This window comes from Cinclus cinclus, chromosome 3 (genome assembly GCF_963662255.1).
Source record: "Cinclus cinclus chromosome 3, bCinCin1.1, whole genome shotgun sequence".
Lineage (NCBI taxonomy): Eukaryota > Metazoa > Chordata > Aves > Passeriformes > Cinclidae > Cinclus > Cinclus cinclus.
This window is the reverse complement of record NC_085048.1, coordinates 58,754,732-58,772,250: the sequence shown is the minus strand read 5'-3', so window position 1 is coordinate 58,772,250 and position 17,519 is coordinate 58,754,732. Positions and strand designations below refer to the sequence as shown.

Genomic DNA, 17,519 nt, shown 5'->3' with positions numbered 1-17,519 from the left:
AATCTCTTCTGCAATACAATAATAAATTATTCACAGAACATACTGTATATTCTGTGGTATGCAATATAACAGCTAGATATTATTAACATAAAACAGTGAAAATTAATTACATTTTCACAGAAGAGACAAGAAATACCTTTGTGCTCATAAAACAGAACAGTCTGATGCGCAGCTTTGAGGAGCCTGCCTCCTGCACTGCTCTGGATTGCTGTAGAAACCCAGCAATAATTGCAACCACTGTGCCAGCTATTCCAAGACAATTACTCTCAGGCCTAGAAAGCACAAAGAGAGACCAAAGCAAGAAGTAATGATAAACACGCTTTCATTAAAAAACAGTTTACAGTACCTGATTTTCTATGGCCTTTCTGTTTTTGGGATCGCTAACAATTGAGAGCTGCAGTTCTGCCATTTTTTTCATTTTGCCATCCATGTCAATCTTCTGGAAGAGACTCTTGGTCTGATTTTTCAGCAGCCTGACAGTGTCCTCTTTTCCAAGCTTCTTTGCAAAGAGGGAAGCACAGGCTGAATGTATGGCAGTAACCCAGTTTTCCAGATCTGTCTGACTTGTTGCCTGTGAAACCAATCAATGGTGCAATGTTATGAACAGATAAGAGGAAAAAAAAATAAAATCAACAGCTCTAGGCATGAAGTGCTTGATGGTTCACTGTTGTCTTAGGCACTTTACCTTAACCAAGGGAATTAAGGTTTTCTTTAGAACTGAGTAATAAAAGGAAGTGTGAGATTTCCCTGCACTCCATCTTGTCTCCAACATTCAGCTTCTGCTTCTTAGACCTGCAAGGTCTAAAAGCCCCGGAAGCACAAAGCCACATAAGCTGTGGGAAAGATGTGACTTGCATCTTTCATCTCTCAAGATAATTAAGGTAAATCCTACCAGATATCAAAGACAAACCTTCACTGCTGCAACAGCAGAGAATATTATACATGTGAGATTCTGAAGAGTGGTATTTGCTTACTTAAAATGTGCCAAGTTAATGGAAAGGCAACATCAAGATAAAGAGAATGCAGTCTGCACAAAGTATCACTGGAGATATGTACAAGTGTGCCTATTAATCAACACATTTCTATGCAGGCAGTTCCACATAATACTGTTCTTTATTAACATTTCCAGTGGTGCACTTGAGCAGCCAAGGTATTTTGATTATTTTTAGCTCTCTTTCTTCAGTATCTTGCTCAAGCAAACTCTCTGTGGCCAGCAGATTCAGGGTTGAGCACATCATTCTGTAAGGGTGGAATGCTAATAAGTGAAAAAAATTGATAAAAAGTTGATTTTTCAGAAGTTTGCGATCAACCAGGTACCCAGAGCTTCTTGCAGATTTGTGATTCTTATTCATTTTGTTTCTGAACCACAACTGACTGAGCCAACTGGTGTAATACCTGAAGTCATATCATACACTTTATATTATAATAGCGTTATGCAAGAGTGCAGTCGTGCTATTATTTTTTAGTCAAAGGCACAAATATGACGTGTGTGTCCATGTGTACATACAATTGTGTAGATACATGTGTAAACTCACAAACACATCCTAAAATGGAAACAACCACCAAGTTATGCATGCATCCTGTTACCTGAAATAGGTAGACATCTCCAAAAGAATTGCTGAGACAGAACACATTTTCTTTCTTGGGATGTTCTGGAACAGACTGAACTATACTGTCTTCTGCAAACAGGGCATATCGAGGCAAACTGCTCTGCTCCATTGAGTTCCTTCCGTAGGTCTCATAAAACAGAAGAGTACAACCTTTTGCAGTTCAGAGGGACAAAAAAAAAAAAAAAAACAAGAAGAGAAAGTAAATTACGGATCTCCCAACAATATGTCATGTTTTGGTGAATTAAGATGCCCTTCAGAGACCAGGAACATCAGTCTCGCTCCTCTTCTGAAACATGAAAAAGGAAGATCTACACAGAAAACCAGGCAAAGTTAATGATGAATTTGCCAATGAAAAGTTAAAACAGACATCTAGTAGGGACAAAACAAACACCTATGAACTTAATAAATAAATCAGGACACCTCAATATGGAAGCATCCAAGGATTAGGGTAGGATGGGGTTTGAGCAGTCTGCTGTAGTGAAAGATGTCCCTGCCAATGGCAGGGGAGCTGGACTAAAGGTCCCTTCTGACCCACAATACTCTATCAATAAACTCTGCCAATTAAAATGCTAAGGCATGTAAAAGAGATTAACTGCTGCTTAGTTAAATCAGCTTTTGTGTTTCTTTATTAAATTGAACCAACTCTCTCATAACAGCCTCTTGAGAAATCTTCATATTTGTTGAAAAGACTTGCAGAATCTTTTGTCTTCATACAACATGCTTAGTGAATAAACTTCTCAAATTTAAACCAGATTTCCTTGAATATAGCTGAAAATTGGAGACTCAGACAATTCTGAGTAATTTAAAACAGTTTAAAGGGGCTGAGTTTGAGCATGTTCAGTCTTGTAAATAGTGTAACATCTAAGGTATGAAGCTTGCATCCAGAAAGCAAACCTCATCCTTGATGATGACAATCTCAAGTATAAGAAGTGGAATTACTTCTGGAGGAGAGTGGAGGAGACTTGATTCCAGCAGAGGACACTTGATCCTAGCCCACAGCAGTATGACTACAGTGCCATGTTGCCTTTGGCAGTGAAGCTGGCTCAAGAAGGGCCTGTCCCCTCCATTCCTGACAGTCTTTCCTTCCTGCCTCATGTTAGACACTGATTTGTCTGTATAAGGGGTCATGGACTGAACTGCACTTCTAAAATACAAAGGGAAACCCGTATCAGAGATTTCTGATCAAATCATTCATTGACTGTCAAGTTTTTAGCGTAAGGAACCTAACACACAGAAATACCTTTATACTACATAAGTGCACCTTTTCCTGTGTCCAAAGTGACATAAACAGTGGCAAAATATTTTGGGTAAGAAAATATCCTAGAGAGTTGGTCCTATTTTTTCCCTTGGGCAGCCCTGGCTTTATCTTCCTTATGCCACAGAAACATTTGGAGATCTCTGCAGATGGAAAAAAAAGGACATGGTTTGTAACACTCTGCATATCAGAAGTGTCAATTGAAAATAACAGGGCACATTAAACCAACAAAAACAAGTAGTTTCTTGTATTCAGCAGCAGTAACATACAACCACTTCCACTTCTGCATTTTAGGAAAGCGCAGAAGTTTTAAGATTTATTTAAAAATATTTCCATATTCCCATGTTTCTCCTATTTTCTCTAACTGAAGATAAGTAGTATTTTATCCTGAGAGTTTTTATGTAGACAAATAAAAAATTTTGAAGGGCATGCATATATGCTTGGGTGTATGACATCCCAGATATCTTTGTATCAAGTCCAGTGATTCCTGGAAGCAGCTAGTTTCATAAGCCCTGTCAGACCCACTGGGAATGATTATTGTCCACGTATTTTAATTAAAACTTGAGCTGAAGGGGGAGAACAACAGGAAAGCAATTTCCCTTGTTAAAGGAAACTAATTGGACAGGATAGATGGAAAAGAGAGTTCTTCTTGGTACATGGTTACTATGCAGGCTAGGGTCTTGGTGGCCCTGAAAGTGGAGGAGAGGCCTCAGGACATGTATACTTTTTAAATCTGGCAGGTAGCCAGATGGTTATAAGCCTTCTGCATATTTATAATTAAACACATCTCAACATAGTGCAAATAAACATGTTGTTCCTCCTTTTACATATGTGGCTATTTTATGTGATACTTAAAAATAACTTGGCTACTTAACTTTCAAGAACAAATTAAATACAGATTTATTCAAAAACTTGTATAAAGAGAACCAAAGCAAGCACCTTGGTCTTGATATAGTATATTATGAAAACAGAAGTATGCCTTGATATCCAGACAGGCAAGTTTATTTTGGAATCAGAAGTCTCCCCAGGACAACAAAGGTAAGTGATCAAGGAAATGAGGAATGTATATTTAAAACAGCTAACAAAGTGGAAGAGACTCTGTACCATGAATGCAGCCATATCAACCACTGAAGTAAAAAGCATTGTATCTAACACATATAATGTTAGAAGTTAATAAAACTTTTTACCAAGGATTTTAGTGTTCCTTTTTCTTTAGCTGCAGAAATTCAGGTAGTAAGACAGGATGCAATTTGTTCAAAATCACCAATGAGGTAATTTTATAGCAAAAAAATGAACATGAAGCACCTAAATTGCTTGCCAGAGCTTCATTATCCCAGAAATGCACAAACTACTAGTATATAACATATTTCAGTTTTTGAGTTTTGACAGAATTGTTTAGAAAGTGAATTTTAGAAGAGGCAGATCAAACCATATTCATACTCCATAACACAAACACACACAATAAGAGGGTGGAATTCAGGTACTGCTTTTCCCTTTGTATACACTGCTTGTAAGCATGAATCATGCTATCTGATGATCAGGGCAAGTGATTTAAACTGTTAAGCCTGCCTACATTTTGATCCCTTCATAATAAGTCTCTGAATTATTGGGCAGAATTGCCTCATTCTAGCAAGTTTGCTCCTTTCTAATCAGCACTAGCAAGCACAACATTACCAGCACTTGCTGTTTGCTGTTCATTTTTCTTCAGGTCTACACCCATGCACAATTTTAAAAAGGGCAACCTGTGGGAAAGCTGTTATTTTCTCTCCTCTAGTCCCAGATATGATAGGAAATTATCAAGCTAGATCATTTCCTTACTCATTAATTTAGTATTATATTTACTGAAAGGCAAATCCTTTGGATGCAATTCAAAATTTAAAAAAGGTCTATTAACTCACCCATTAAATTTCCCTTCTTCCCCACAATAGATATTTTTTTGCTTCTCACACTTCCTGACACCTGTACACTTCCCACAACACCCTCTGAGCCATAAATGGAGCACAACAATCACACCTGCAGCAGCTCCCTTGAGTGGATTCCCCTCCCACGGGGCTGTTTTCACAACAGGAGCAGGAGATGGGAAGTTTGGCATGCCAGAAGCCAGAAGGGGTTGGGAGCAGAGAAGGTGAAAGACCACCCAGGGAAAGGAGGGACAATTAAATTCCTGGAATGGATGCCTTGAGCACCATAGGATTTTCCCTTCTGCTGCTTCGGTGTCCTCTGCTCTGAACCACACACACTTGTCCATGTAAATGCTCTGGCACTGGGAGTTGACCTCCTCATTATACTGCATTCTCTAAAATGCTAGAAATGAACTAAACATCTTTACAATAAACTACCCCATCTTTCAGTAAATTTCACAGCAGAGCCTAGGGAACTGTGTGTCTGTGACAAGGAATTAGGCACCAGAGACTTCTCCTGACCCTTAAATTTTCGTTCAATTTGGTCTTTGACCTCCAAACATCTGAAAGCATCTTTGAAGTCCCCAATCTGATGTGAACACACAAACTAGAAAGTCAGACAAAACGGTTCCCAGTATGGCATGAAACACAAGGCTGCATACACAATCCCAAAGACATTGAGCAGCACCTCAGTTCAGCGGGCTGCTTAGGCACATGCTCCCCTTTAGGTGGTGGGTAGACCTTGTAAAGTTAGGTGTGATTTTCTGATCCCCCTAAACCTGCTAACAGAAGCCAGCATACATGAAATGCTGCTGAGACACAACAAAAAGAAGTGCTGCTGCCAAGGTGAAGGATCAACGCGGTGGTTTTACCTTTGAGTGTGACCCAGTACTGCTTCCACTTCCGTCGTGGGACCAGCTCCAGCTTCTTCTCCTTCTGCAGGGTCACCAAGGGTTTGAAGAACAGCCACCCTGCCTTGCGCACCACTCCTTGCTCTTTCTCATACAACAAATCCAGCTGCTCCAAGGAGCTAAGGGACTCGCCACTGGAGTCCTCTGTTTCTGATGAGGTCTCTGTATTCTCCAAGTTCATCCTGCTCATCTCCAGCTCTCGCATGAAGTTCTCGTAAATGTTCTGCCTCAAGGCATCACTGCTGACAGCGTTGGTGGACTCACTTCTCTGGGACAGGGCATGGCTGGAGCCAGGAGACCACAGGAAAGTGGAGAGCTGTGATGGTGCCAGTGTGTCCGTAGTGAAGTTGTCCATTCTGCTGTCAAAGTATTCACTCCCATCTTTACACTTTGGCTCCTGTGCATAAAAGGAATTTATCTGTGATCAGTCACCAGAGCCACGCTCAAAAGATACAACTCGTTTGTCAATTAAATTTGTTTCATGTTTAGCCACTTCCAGTTCCTTCATCTTTTCACCATTATATCATAGCCTTTGCCTCAGCCACTGACACCACCAGCGCTACCATTCAGTTGTTTCAGCAGAACCCCATTAAACCCTATCCACTAATCTGAGCACTTTGGTAATTCCTGCACTTTAGAATAACCTCAAATTTCACTAGAAACTACTGTCTGAAACCTGAGGTATTCCAGGAGACAACTATATCCTCCATCTGAAATGCAGGCACCATGGCTTGCATCTGAGTACAAGCGGGAACAGTGTCACAACGGGCTTTTATTATTATTATAGGGTTTTTCCACACTTTGGTGCTCTCATATTGGTGCAAGGTGGATAGATTTAGCTTCAGCACAATAAGGCTGATTTTTACCTCCACTTTATATTTGCCATACACAGAGTGCTTAACCAACAAAAAAAAAGGTCAAAAGTTGAGAATATTTTAAGCTTGTTAGAATTGATCAGTTGACTAAAATTTAATCTAAAACAATATGTGATTTAAAAAAAGAAAGACATGCTTGCTGACTGGCTAAAGTTCAGTCTCCAGACTGCAGAGCTGTGCATTTTCTGAGTTGCTGGGAACACCCTGAGACTTTGATCATCCTATCAAGCACTGACAGGCCTTTCTCCTAATTGCACTGTGCAACTTCATCCCTTGGACTGAGAGCGCTGGCCAATTTTATTTGAAATAATCAAGCCTGATGGTATGACTTCAACTTTGCCTTTGATATGGATGCTAAAGTAGACCCATTTCTTGCCACTGCTTGTCAACATGTTTGTACTTTTTTCGCAGATTGGACCTTTTCTCTCTTAAGCCTTTCCAAGTAACATGCTGTCTGGTCCCAACTCTCCCAGGCTCCAGGGATGGACAGGGATTTTCCTACTACCCAAAACAGAGCTTCTTGGACTAACTTCACTGTTGAGAACCACACCATCCATCCTACGAAGCCATTTATTGTCTTCTGAACTCAAGCGTTGCCAACGCTATTTAAATGCAACCAAGATTTAAGAACATAAAACACAGAAGACATGTTCCTTTTGCAGTAAAAGTGTAAGGGAAGAAAAAAAGAAGAGATTGCAATAAACTATTTGAGAAGTGAAGCTATTACCCTCAGTAATAATAAAGCCATTATACTTTCAAGTTTAGTCTGCCTCTCTAAAAGCATTTATTTTCTTACAGACTACTGTACTAAGAACAAAGTAAATAAACATTGGTCTCCTGTGAGCTGTTCTCCCCAAAAGCTTTGAAAACAACTACTTGTTTCTTTGCTTCTCACTTAATGCTCTTCAAAACTGCAATGGAAAAGCTGTGCTGCATTTGATAGCATCAGGACCTCTGGTGCGTGGCCAAGACAGCGATTGTACACTCTCCCAGGCAATGCAAGACAAACCAGCAGCAGGACACTGCTGCCCATAGATCCACAAAAGCCAGCTTGAACTGAAACCCATGTTCCCTTACAGTACATTGAACTTCAAGTCTGGCTTTTCAGATCACTGTCTGGTGATCCAAGTCTCCTGCTAAAGGAGCACCTTCCTCAGATCTTGTTGCAGAGTGTTAATCAGTATTGTCCAAGAGTAACTCCCTAAACATCAACAGTTTAGCTGGTTTTTACATGGAAAAGGAGGAAGATCGACACATGGGGTGGATGTAACCAGGATATAACCCTTCATGTAATGCCTTTATGCCACAAAGTGACTGTAGAACATGGGTCATACAACTGTGCTGGCAATCTGCATGTCAGGGGCTTTCTCCACCCTTGTTTTAATTACTGTCACTGTTCTTGTGCACCAAAATCCAGCATTTTCAATATTTGACTATTCTCCAGGAACTGCTAGTCCCTTAGAAAACAGCATACAGTTTACTAAGAATACGTATTTCTTTCAGACCCAAAGAACTAGTAAGAGACACAACACAAGGCAAACATATTGAAGGGATCTGTTGTGAAACCCACCACTGGAACAACAAACATTAAAGAAAAGGATGGGATGCAACCTGTCAATGACCAGCCAAGTGAGTACCCAAATCCTGTGTTTTCTCCTCACACACTGAAAGGGTATGAATGAGGAAATACCAGAGTAGAGAAAATGGATAAAGAATCCAAAATAGACATATAAACTTCACCAGGACACCATAACTTGTATTTTTCTTCTTTTTAAAGAACTGAATTAGCAGAATCTGGCAGTCTCTGCTGGTCCTTGAGGAAGCTGTCACTGTAGCAGTATCTGCCACTGCTGAAAAGGTTTGACCTAAGTTGCTGCCCCAGGTGGTTTACCTGCCAGGTGACTTTCTGCTGGTTTTTGCTCTGTTGAATCTAGAGATTACAGAAAACTACCACTGTTTCTGCTCAGCTGTATTCAAGGAGAACTCTCAATGGAATAGTTAAAGATAAGACAAAAGATAAAATGGCTAAGATACCAACTAGACGAAGTGAGGCACGTAATAATTAGCTGTAAAGAACAGCACAGGAAAAAACGCAGCCTGCTACATTCATTAGGACCCATGCTAAAAGGAGAATCTAATATCAGTTTTCAAGTCAAATAAAGAGATTGACTCAATGTACTTTTCTTTTAAATTCTCTTTACAGCCAACCTCAGGGCCCTGGCTTATAATGTCATAAAACTTCAGATATGATGCCTGAAGTGAGACTATTTTACTTAATTCAAGAACCTTTCTTCAGCAGCTGTTTCTGGGGGATGGATTTTCATTTTACACAGAATTTGCTAATGCTCTCCATTTTAAAGAGCTGCACAGTGCTTACGCCACCATCTTTAACCACATCTGGCTGTGTAGCAAGTCTGTCTAAATTCTGTCCACAGGTCTCACATACATCACACACATCTTTCAGCTCACACACACTGATTAAACTAAATGAACATGTGCATTGCAGTGAAGTACCAGTAATGCATTGAGGGAACATATTTGGATGCCCTCATGCAAGGAAAACTAGGTCTCAGAAGAGATGATTGCAAGTCTTGATACAAGATCATTATTAGAAAGGCAAACTCAATTCCAGGATATATCAGACCAAGTCAGACAAAAGGAAACATCCAAAAGGAAACAGTAACTGGACAGGACATAACCAAGGACTCCTCTGGAATATCCCATATGCAAATCTGTTTGTGGGTGATTTAAAACAGATGAGGAGGAAGGGTGCAGGAATGAAAAGGAAATAGATTTCCAATCTTAACACAGGAGACCATGGAGAGTCTGTATAGCCCCACAACTGCAGGCCAAGAAAAGATACCACTTCTCCCTTTAAATAAATCATAATAGTTTAAAAAATTGGAAAGAATAACTAATGTAGCAGGGAATACTGACATCAGAACAAACTGCCTGGACTACATTTACTCTGCCTATTAGCAAGCATTGAGTAAGATGGTCTGGAAAGAGCCTTCAAGATGGAGAAAATCCTGTGTTTAAACTGCAATTTGTTCACAAGGGGGATTAAACTCCGCTGCCTTTCTAGTGTCAAGGGTCTGGCCTCAATATCTCAAGCCTGTGCCTCCTTGGTCTGTGCTCCCATGAAGCAGGGGGCTTGGCTGGTTTGTTTGCAATGGAATAACTGGAGGGATAACCCAGCCACCACTGGCACTTAGGCCCACTTAGAGGGAAATATTCCAGCTTTCACCTACGTTCAGCCCAAGTGACTCACAGCCAGTTATTACTAATGTACGGAGGAAGGGACGCGCTGTTCAGAGCAAAGCACAGATGCTGCCATCGACGAGACCAGCCACGTGACAGACCAGAACCATGCACAACGTTCCTGTCTTTTTGAGCTAAAGGACCTGTTAAGAGTATAAGCATTACCAAACTGCAATCCAGCAACGTCCAGAAGGGATGGCAGGTTACTCAAAGTGTGAAAGATGGAAATGAACTAATAAAGCCACACAAGTAACTGCAAAACTACAAAGCATTCTCTACCTCCCTATTACCCTTCCTGTCACTGGATACTTGTCTGATTAAAATCAGTGACTAACCATTTCCTATGCCTTTTTCTAAGAAACCACCATTTTTGGAGAAAGGGCTGTTTTCCTTCTACCAGAATCTGATTCAAGCTTGATGCAATCTCGCCAGCCAAATTTCCTTGCTGTGTCTGAAGTCAGTTCACTGCACAGTGAATTCAAAACAGCTATGAATCGCACACCACAAATGCCATTTTGAAAATGTCATAACTAAGTAATACATACTAAAGGTCTGGGATGCAGAAATCATATGTAAAGCCTGGCAGTAAAATCCAGAACAGCTACAGATGTTGAAATCAGTAAAGAATCCTGGAACACAGCACTGAGGCTCTTCAGATTCCAGGTTTTCTTGCCCTCTCTTTCACAGCTGAGTAAAAAGGTGAAAAGACAGCATCTGATAAAGTACATGAGAACCAACTCGCAAAAGGAGTGATCCAAATAAAGAGCTTTCATCTTCATTTCCCAGTTCTGTAGCCCCCAACTAGGACAAACACCGGCAAATCTTACGCTGAGCTCACTTCTGAACCTAAGGGTCTGTCAGAGTTTTACATCATTGCAAAGACAGATGCACATGGTTAAGCACAAGGCCTGTCTGAATTTCCAGCACAGGAGACAGTGTTTGCTCTACCTGTCACATAAAGCATGTGTTTTGATCTACTGCTTAGCTGCTGCCTCAGTTGCAGAAGCTCTCTGCTAACTTCTGAAATGGCCAGCACAGCAATGTTGCTGAAAGGGAGTATCCTTCATTTAGGGAAGCACAGTGACTGTTCCTGTATGAGAAACACCAGGGAAGATTCAGGGGAAACAAACAAACAATTTTTTTTTAAAAAAAAAAAGGAAGGAAAAAACCAAAAATCCAAACCAAATCCAAAAACAGTCTCAGCTTCCAAACTCACACACAGAGACCAGGCACAGTCTGGTATTTAAAGAGCCAAATCTGGGGCCTGCAGCTAGAGATGAGAATTTCATTCCTGACCACAAGCATCCTAAATTCCTATTAATGGGATTATTCTTAAATTCCACTAAAGAAACATCCTTTCCCTCCCTCTTGCTCTCCCCTCCCATCTCCTTCTTCATACTACCATGTCCCAGTGAGCCAGATGGCAACTCAAGTTTTTCCATCTGGTGAACTAAGCTGACATAGGAAGGAGGAGGTTGCTCCATGTAATGCCTTCAGAGGAGGTGGAGGCAGAACCAGCACCTCTAGTTAATATGGCTACTTGCCTTGCTAGAAACAGACCAACAAGCAAAAAGGGAGTGTGAAACCAGCAAAACAGACAGGGAACATCTGCAAAGATAGTTACAATGTCCTCCTTCTACTGCTCTTCCACACTCTACAGATAATGTATGCTAATTCACAGCATATAGAGACAGGTTGTATTTTCATACCTGAAATAAAAAGAATGCTTAAACCCCAAGTTACTTTTTAAGTAATGCAACAATTTCAAAAACAAATTCACAGAGATATTAGGCCACAAAAATTGGAGTTAATTTAGAACCTGACAAAATAGGAAGGGAAAATTTGCACAAAAAAATGTGTGGTTTTTTTTGCTGCTGACATGTCAGACAGCACCAGGGATGTAATACTTCTAAAAATTCCACAAATTACTAAATGAGATAAGCAGTAATTAACCTGCAAAAAAGACAAATATCATGCAATCACTGTGCTTATAAGAGGAATATAAAAACCAACTTTTACACACTTAGGCTGGTTTGTACGTACTTGCAGCTTCCTTTTCTTCCGTGAAAGACTTCCCGTCCAGTCACTGATGCGTCGCATCCGGTTCTTTAATGTATCCTTCTTGGATGCATCCTCACCAAGGGGCTTAGACTTTCTGCACGGGAGGGTGTAGGAGGTGTAATGTGCAGGACTTCCCTGCTCTACCCTGGAGGGAACATCAATGTCTGAGGCAAATGAGACACGGTTGCTGAGGCTACCAGGAGTGTCAATATACTCATCAGACAGCCTGATCCCAGGCGGAGGAGTGCTTTCCAAATTTGTATCCTTATAGAGATCTCGGAGTGAAGAAAGAGATGAACTTTGGTTGAAGGACTTCTTGTTGTCGCTTGCTGGGAAACTGGCATGAATGCTTGTATCTGGAGTGCTCCTGGTCAAATACAAACCATCCAGCTCATTGATATCCCCAGCATTTCCCCAGAGAGAGTCGTACCATGAAGACTCAGAGCTGAGGGAGCTTCCTTTACTAGACCGAAGCCTTGAATCAGTAGGTGACAGACGATGGCTTGAAGAACAGTCTGCACTGGAGTTCCTCCTGACATCAAGCAGGTTATTTGGCTTAGATTCCAAGGCAGGAGAATACCTCAGCAGCTGTACTGGACCACTGGACTCCTCGGTTGGTACCTTGCTGTTGTTGCTGTTGTGGAACTCCACCCTCAAGCAACCATCCAGCTTCCCCAGAGTTTTAATGAGAACTTTTGGACTCCTCCTGTCCTCTGATGGGGAGGTTGATGCAAGACTCTCATTCTTTCCATAGCAATTTAAAATGTGGCCATTGCATTCTCGAGAGGCAGCACGATTACTTCCAGCTTGGAGGCCAATATAGTGGAAACCATTCTCGGGCAAAAACATCGCATTATTCCCTTGGCAGTAGTCACCCGAGGCATTTGTCCTGTGTTTGGCATGGACATTGCTTTTGGAGACCTTCATCACAGTGTCACCAAGTCTAGAGGAATAAGGCTGACTGCTCTTGAAGTGTGAAAGGCAGCTTCTGGCAAGGGACCTTGACTTGTAGTTTGAGCCACTGCTGGTATGGGTCCATCCATGCATAGAGCAAGACTTTTCATCTTTAGCATGAATGCTGCGAATTTTCAGAGAGCAAGGCTTCTGCTTGGCTTCAGCTGTAGTAGCAGCATGATTTTTTGTTCCCTGAAGACTGTATTGGCTTTCTGAATTCCCCATTTTCCACTAAATTAAGAAGAGTTTCGTTAGAAACAATGGCTAAAAGATAGAGCAAAAAGTAACAGGCCATTTTTACCCTCTACACAGGAAAACGCCCACTTAAAAAATGATATAAAACAATTGTTTCAAAAAAAGCCATTAAATAGCCATGTACAACGTTAAATTCAGAACTGAACTTATTTTAGGGGCAAGCTAGGAAAGCCTATTTTCTCTATGGTTCATTACCCCTCTGTTATAAAGCTGGAATCTAACTCCATTGAAATCATGTCAACACCTTCCTCCACCCACACCCTTGGCAATATCCTTTTCTTACAACTTACAAAATCTCTGTCTGCCAAGAACAATGGCATAATGAAAGGGAGACAGCAAGATAATCATAACTTAGATATAAAGCGAACTGTACTTTCAGAGAAATCCCTTCTGCCAGCAGACAAGCCCACTGCAGTTTCAGCTTGACTGATTTCTGTGCAACGAAGTGTTGCCTCAATAAAATGTTCAGTAAACCCCAGCTATGTGTTTAAATTGAGCTAATCTAGGAGAAAGGGGAAAAAAAAAAAACCATGCCAAAAATCAGACAAAAAAATAACTTGGTTAGCAAACAGCCTCATCTTCCACTACAGCACAAATCTGCATCATATTCATTCAGCACAGCGAAGTTCAATAGTTCTCTTGGTAAAATGCTCTCCAGTTTTTCATGGTGTTTGTAGTGAATAGCACACACTGGAGTAGTTAAATTGCCCCACTGAGGTGACTGAAGACTTCAAACCTCCGTAAAGTGCATCCCAAGGTAAAAATGACAGTTCTGTTCTTTTTGTTACTCGGAATGAATCTCCAGTGTTTGTAACGTACAGAATCAACACCAAAATACTTTTTCCATCAGCACCACACTTCTTTACACATTGGATCTCACACTGTCACCTAGAGGAGGATACACTGCTGCCTCATTAAAAATTTGTCAAAATAAGCCACTGCAAAAGCATAATCTTATCTTCTAGAGTCTCTATGTTTTTAACATCCCTTCTTCAAGCCCTTTGCACTTTTAAATTAGAAGTATAGTACGAAAGAAAGCACAAACCTGTAGGAACAGTCTCACACACGGGCACAGTTAGCAGTCAGCATGCTCTGCATTGTCTTCGTGGCCAGCCACTATGCTTGCCAAAACCAGAATGGAGTTGCACACAGTCTTCCTAGAAAACACCAAAAAGGAAAAAAAAAAGGGTTTTCAGTCAAATACAACTTATACTTTACTCCAACTGTATGTAAAATGAATAAAATTTTTTTAAAAAATCAGAAGTTACAAATTAAGAGAAGTTCAATGAAGGAAATTCCTGGACTTTAGACATACATTTTTATAAGCATACTTTAACAATTGACTTTGAATCAGTAGAAAAAAGTCATCGTGTAAATGTTTAATTTTCTCTCCTCTTTGTTTGTCTTTCTCTCCTCTCACTGATGAGTTGGGACAAATTTTCATCCCTCTCCAGTCTTGCTTTGTGAAGAGCAGTTAGAATTCACAGTATTGTGCAGTGGTCCATTACAATGTGGACCAGACTGACCAGAGCAATGTCCCACAGCATCTGTTTATCTTTCCCCATGCCTGGATTCCAACCATGACCTTTGCAGTGAAAGGCCACCATGAAATTCATTCCAGTAGCCACCCAGTAACCTCCCTCCTTAGGTTTGTTCTGATTCTGAAGTTAATCTGCCAGTAAAACAAGAAAAAGGCTGCACCAAGCACTGCACAGACCCAAAGGTAACAAGACCCAAGCTCTTCCTAACCCTCTGAAAGTATTGGCTCTTCATGTAGCACCCAAAGACTGCAACTCAAAGCAAAACTACCAAACCTGGATCTCACAGAGCACACCAACAGTTTAGGGATTGAAACACTCCAGAGAAAAGAAGTAGTACAAGATGTTAGACTAAGTTTTGGAACACAGAGTTAAGTTGGAAACCATGCTTAACAGACCACCACCAAATTTTTTTCATTTCTGCCTAAATTCCATGGCTACTGTTCATAATTTTCAATTGAATAACCACTTGATTTGAGCATGCTGGGTTTTGCTCTCATTGACTCTTTTTGTGGCTCTTTACTGTATAAGAACCTTGAAAGAGTTTAAATTAATTCATTGGTATGTAGCTAACCTTACCAAAAACAAAGGTAAAGGTTGCCAACTAAACCTAAAAGCAGTCTTAACAGAAAGTCTAGAAAAATATTAGGAAATCACTGAGAAGAGACAGATCATGATAGAGATGCTACAGACCTATAAACATGAATTAATGCCTGTTATCACAAAGGTATCTGATAAAACAGATAAGCCACAGAAGTTTCATCTTACACTCAAAAAAGAAGAAATCTGCAATTTTCTTAATCTCTCTAACAATTTGGAAGTTTAATATTTATGATACCCTTGCCAGTGCAGGTTTGATTTGCCTATGCTGCTAAGTGCACTCCTCTATGTGAAAAGTTTTTAAAGTGTCATATGCAACTTGGATTGAACAAAAAGGCTATTGATTCAAGGTTTCAGAAGATAACACAAACTTCCTAAGCTTCAAGCTCCTGAACAAATTGCCAACACCCAGCAGTATTCTCTTCCTATATCCAAGAGGCACAGACCACAAACAAGCAGTGAGTTTACATTCAGAATTCCTCATCTGGAAACAGAAAGTACATTCAACAAGAGAGCTTTGAGGAGCTTGTATCTATTCATAAGGAAACACTGAACTTAATTTGTCTAAAGAAACAGGCAGAAAGACCATCTGATCTCCATAGTGATTGTGCAATGGTTAGGTAACCCTTTTAACAGAGTAGGTAGTGAGCAAGCTGCTGTCATGAACTTCAAAAGACAAATATTCAATTCATCAAAGCTCGAGCCGTGGCTACCAGGGTCCACTGTAGAGGTCTCCAATACACAGGCCACACAGTGGGTGAGGGAATAAATTTATCTCAGGCTACAATGTCTACAAAACAGTGTCTCAGTCTGTGAAGGAATCAGTCTCCCCTACAGCAGAACAGTCAATAAATTCCATAGAAATAGCCCCAAGGGATTTTTCTCAGCATCCCAGCCATTCAGAAAGTCACAACAGGCTCAACATTGGTGAACACTCTGATAACCCATTGGGGCATCTCTGAGGCTCCACAAACACCATCACCCTGGAAATCAGCTGTCATGCTTTTCTCTTGCCTCATGCTTGTGTGAAGCAATTTTATTTCTGTTACTTCCAGTTAATGGAGGAAGTGCAGAGCAAGACAGCTTATACCCAAAGGCCACATGATACACGGGTAGGGTGGTGGTCATGGACAAACTCTGGCTGTGCTCACTCCAAACACTCAAGTGTTTTATATGATTTGATCTGAGGAAGCCCTGGAAATTACAGTGCAGGGGACAGAGTCCAGCTTCAGCTGTATTTCTCACAGGTATCCACTGCTGCAGAAGACGTGCTTTTCTCATTTCTTATGCAGAGGGTTGAATACTTCTTGCAAGCAAAACCAGTTTCTATGAATATTTTCAGCAATTATAATTAGCATAATTAGAAAGCAGCTCACCATGCCTGAAGAAGACTATTAAGATTTTATTTGCTTTCAATTAAAACCACATTCCCTAAAAAAGAAGTTTTCAATCTTCGCCCTGGTTCCCCTTGACACATTCAAAAAAACCCAGCTATGCAAACATACTAATCCGGGAACCCCACCATCCCCACCACACCCAAACATTAACAGCAGTCATAACCCTAGAGCTAAAAATGTATTTCACCACCTTTGGGCTTCTCTACATAAAGTTCTCCTAGATCTTCTTCACAAGACAAACACACAAGCTCAGGAACTGTTTTGGAGAAGCGCCTGCCACCTCTATTCCCTCATTATTATCACGACAACTGGACTGCTTTACAAGTCCTAGAGGAGAAAACTTTCTTTATGGTGAACACAAGTACAAGCAGTGCTCAGCATTTGCAAGGGTGCTTTCCTCTCCAGTCTTAATCTCTCAAAGGTTTCCAAACCTGACTCACTAACCATATTACAAGCAAAACTGAATCATAATAACAATATCCCAGTAATAGGTTTGCTTATGAGATATAACAAGGAATTATTGTATTATGAATTGATGGGAGATGTGAGTCAAGGGAGACAGGCTCCTGCACTGCTCTCATCTGCTATAGAAATAACACATACCAAACATAATTTTGCTACTGTCAGCCATCTGCTTCCCACACAGTCACACTAACTGGGCTGAGACTCCCTAGAACTACAGGTCAGAAAGTGGCAAGCTTCCAGACGGGAAGCCATCAGTAGGCTCAATGCTCCATAGCCACAGTCAGCATTGGACAGTGGCCACAAAAAGGCAAGGGGCTGTGGTAGCATCTACCTAGGGAGGTTCAGCAGATTTGATTGACTGGGACTGTCTTAGTCCCACCACCTAGGATGTTGAAAGAGCTCAACTAAAGTCAACCCTAGTTAAACTTTAGTCTGG

General features: G+C 40.8%; 1 protein-coding gene across 1 annotated transcript in view; it reads right to left on the bottom strand.

The window, feature by feature from the left end:
• TIAM2 (TIAM Rac1 associated GEF 2) overlaps window positions 1-17,519 on the bottom strand; it is a 135,949-nt gene that overhangs the window by 73,124 nt on the left and 45,306 nt on the right. The window contains exons 3-7 of the mRNA XM_062490049.1: window positions 14,129-14,240; window positions 11,857-13,059; window positions 5,639-6,074; window positions 1,588-1,760; window positions 347-571 (exon numbers count right to left, since the gene is read on the bottom strand). Coding sequence (XP_062346033.1) covers window positions 347-571; window positions 1,588-1,760; window positions 5,639-6,074; window positions 11,857-13,053 — 2,031 coding nt within the window. The 5' untranslated portion in view covers window positions 13,054-13,059; window positions 14,129-14,240. The remainder of the gene's footprint in view (window positions 1-346; window positions 572-1,587; window positions 1,761-5,638; window positions 6,075-11,856; window positions 13,060-14,128; window positions 14,241-17,519) is intronic.